At 37.2% G+C, this 3,507-nt stretch overlaps 2 protein-coding genes across 2 annotated transcripts in view; both read left to right on the top strand.

The window, feature by feature from the left end:
* The window catches only part of ARID4B (AT-rich interaction domain 4B), a 60,057-nt gene extending 57,642 nt beyond the window's left edge, over positions 1-2,415 (top strand). Inside the window, exon 25 of the mRNA XM_006779609.2 lies at positions 698-2,415. Within this exon, the coding sequence (XP_006779672.2) occupies positions 698-825 (128 nt within the window). The 3' untranslated portion in view covers positions 826-2,415. The remainder of the gene's footprint in view (positions 1-697) is intronic.
* Positions 2,097-3,507, top strand: part of RBM34 (RNA binding motif protein 34) — a 10,461-nt gene continuing 9,050 nt past the window's right edge. The window contains exon 1 of the mRNA XM_006761302.2: positions 2,097-2,101. Coding sequence (XP_006761365.1) covers positions 2,097-2,101 — 5 coding nt within the window. The remainder of the gene's footprint in view (positions 2,102-3,507) is intronic.

Raw genomic sequence — 3,507 nt, 5'->3', positions numbered from 1 at the left:
AATTAGGGGGGGAAGATTTTGGGGTGGATTATAGATTTTTTTCTATTGGATTCAAAGCTCTTTCTGGCATTGGTTTTATTATTACATAAAGTCTGCTCTCTTATTTCCATGCCCTGATAGACTGGGCACAGGCTGTCTCTTTGTCTACCCAGACAGGAGTAGTTCCTAGTCTGTCCTTTCTATTCCATCTGCTTAGCTTCTTGAGACATAACTTGGTTTTCCTTTCTTTATATTATGGGATTGTGAGACGAGACTTTACTATTTTTTTTTTTAATCCTTACCTGAAGACATGCTTTTTAATGATTTTCGAAAGAGGAAAGGAGAGGGAGAGAGAGAGAGACATCAATGTGAGAGTGAAACATCAATTGGTTGCCTCCCACACACACTCTAACTAGGGATAAAACCTGAAACCTGGGTATGTGCCCTGACCAGGAATTGAACCCACAACCTTCTGGTTTACAGGACAATGCTCCAACCAGCGAAGCCCCAGCAGCCAGGGATGGTATTTTTAAAAAATTTATTTATTGTATTTATTGGGGTGGCTTTGGTTAATAAAACTATGTAGGTAACATTGACTGCCCTTGTAAGCGAAATAATTTTGGAGAATACAGCCGAATTGTAGTCTGGTGATTTACTCCTGTTTATTGTTGGGTATACGTTCTATTACGCTATTGATTTGGTTTCCCTGTCCCTTTAGGTGCTGCTACATCCTCATCCTCTTCTTCACCCTCATCCAGTTCCATAACAGCTGCTGTTATGTTAACGTTAGCTGAACCATCCATGTCCAGCGCATCACAAAATGGAATGTCAGTCGAGTGCAGGTGACAGCAGGACTTGCTAAAGCACTTTGCACTTAATGGCTGTGAGGGCCACGTCTTTTTTATACTGCACAGTGGCACAAAATATCAGACAAAGCACTATTTTATATTTAAAAATTGTTTCTTGACAAGCTGACTCGGCACTTAAGTGCACTTTTTTTATGAAGAAAAAGTACAATGAACTGCTTTTCCTCAAGCAATAATTGTTTCCAACTTGTCTGGGAATTGTGTGTCTGGTGACTTGAAGGCCTTCCACTGTGGCTAATGGAGGCTTTTCACTGCCTGTAGAGACAATACAGTAAGCGTAATTATTGGGTGGCCAGAAAATGGTAAGATAACTTACTGTATATGTATTCCCTTGTATTTTGTTAAAGCTGGAGCATTTGATATTTTTCCATTTATTTATGAAAAAAATATGAACCTATTTTCATTTGTACAAGCTAATTGTTTTTTAAAGAGAGTCACTTTGCGGTGGCTTTAATTGTATAAGTCAAGCACATGTAATAAATTCAAAACCTGCCGTTAACAGGACAGCAGACATCAGTCCTGGTAACCAAATATTAAAGATTCTCTTTAAAAAAGACTGAACATGTTTACAGGTTTGAATTAGGCTAAAAGGTCTTGCAGTGGCTTTTCATACCCCTTCAAATTGGAATGAAACTACTGTACTTTGCCATTTTTCTATAAATCAGTATTTTTTTTTAATTTTGATATAATACATTGTGTGAAAAAAGAAAATGGCTAATAAACTGTATTAAATCTTAAACAATGTATAGATTGTATTTAGCCAGTTCAAAGTGTATATTTATTCATAATGAATTATAACAGTTATATTTTTGTGTTTTCTTGTAAATGTTTCTTTTCCTTAAATACAGATAACTCATTTGTATTGCTTATTTTATTATGAGCTACAACAAGAGGATTTCAGGAGCAAGTAAGCTGTATTAGTATGGTTCAAGGTTGAAGTATAAATAGGTAATCGGGTAGTAGGCCTATGAAATTAAATGCCTTGTATAAAACAAATGAACGCAGAATTGTTTCCACTTGTATGGACTTTATGTTGTATGATTCTGACCTCTGTTCTGTTTGGCACTTGTATTTAATTCTCCACCTTTGTAAGACATTGTATATTGCGGATGTGTTCATTCAAGCTATTTAATACCTGGCACTGTTAATACACAGTACTTTACTGTACAGACTGTTTTACTGTTTTAATTGTAGTTCTGTGTACTTTTTTTTTTTAATGGGGCTGGCATGTTTTACTTGTTTTCAGGCAATATGATGTGAGAATTTTGAAGCGTTTTGTTGTAGATGCTAACGTGTCAGAATCCTTTACATTCAACTTTTCTAAGAAAAGCATTTTCAGTCTTGTAGTGTGTGCTTACAGTAACTAATTTTGTTGAAAATGGTTTCAAGTTACTCAAATTTGTACAGGACTGTAAAGATTTGTTGACAGCAAAACATTGAAGAAAAAGCTTATAGAATAAAAGCTATAAAGTATATATTAGGATCTGCAAACAATGAAGAATTATGTAATATATTGTACAAATGTAAGCAAAGGCTCTGAAATAAAATGCCATAGTTTGTGAGTCATTGATTTTGTTTCTAAAAGATTAAGTAATTTTGGTTTATTTCTGTATGTGATGACTGATTGGAACATATATCTCCAGCCTGTATTGTCAGGAGGGGTTAATTGACATACAGAAAGGGGCATGTTCTATCCATAAAAATTAAAAGTCCACTAACCAGGTACAGGATTTATTAGGCCTTCTTTTATCTTTGTGTATAGTTTTGCTTGAGTCTGAGCATGATGAATACCTAAGACTTGGAGATTTGTCTAAAGAATAAAATCAAAACTTTTGTTTTCTTTAACATACTTGAAACCATTACCAGCAGCTAGCCCCCCCCCCCTTTTTTTTAATTGATTCGAGAGAGAGAGGGAGGAAAGGGGGGGAGAAATCCATGTCTGTTACCTCCAATACGCCCACCTAGGGCAACCTAGGGAATGTTTCCTGATAGGGAATCTAACCTTCTGCCAACTGAGCCACACAGGCCAGGGCACAACCTTTTTCCCTTTTAAATTGTAATTGTCTTTTAATTTACATGGACCCTTGTTGGTCTCATACTTTAGCGCACACTACTCATGCACATGGGAATCGCTGGGCATTGCTAAAACAGGGGTCAGGCCCCGCCCTCACAGAGTCCTGTTTACTTGGCTGCAGTGGGACCTGAATATTGATCTTTTTTTAAAGTCTCCAGTGATTTTAATGTGCTTCGGGTTGAGAATCACTTTACCTCAAACCTTTTAAGATAGTTTCTTTGCCCCATTTAATGAACTTCCCACCAAGAGAAAACATTTTTAAAAACCTATTTAAAGGCCTAGTAAGCTCAAATGTGTATTTTTTTACTATTTAAAGTATTACATGTCTCCTTCCCCCCCCATTGACACACACACACACACACACACACACACACACACACGCCCCCTCCTCCACTCCCACCCCTAAGGGCAAGCCCCCACCGTCCCAGTGTGTCTGTCCATTAGGTTATGCTAATGTGCATGCATACAAGTCCTTTGGTTGCTCTCTAACCCACCCCCCCATCCCCTGCCCCATGTCTGGATCTATTTTGTTCATCAGTTTATTTTGGTCATTATATCCCACATATGCGTGAAATCATGTGATATTTA

The sequence above is a fragment of the Myotis davidii genome, unplaced genomic scaffold (genome assembly GCF_000327345.1).
Source record: "Myotis davidii unplaced genomic scaffold, ASM32734v1 scaffold174, whole genome shotgun sequence".
Taxonomy (NCBI): domain Eukaryota; kingdom Metazoa; phylum Chordata; class Mammalia; order Chiroptera; family Vespertilionidae; genus Myotis; species Myotis davidii.
The sequence above is the reverse complement of the archived record's forward strand: the minus strand, read 5'-3'. Positions and strand labels throughout refer to the sequence as shown.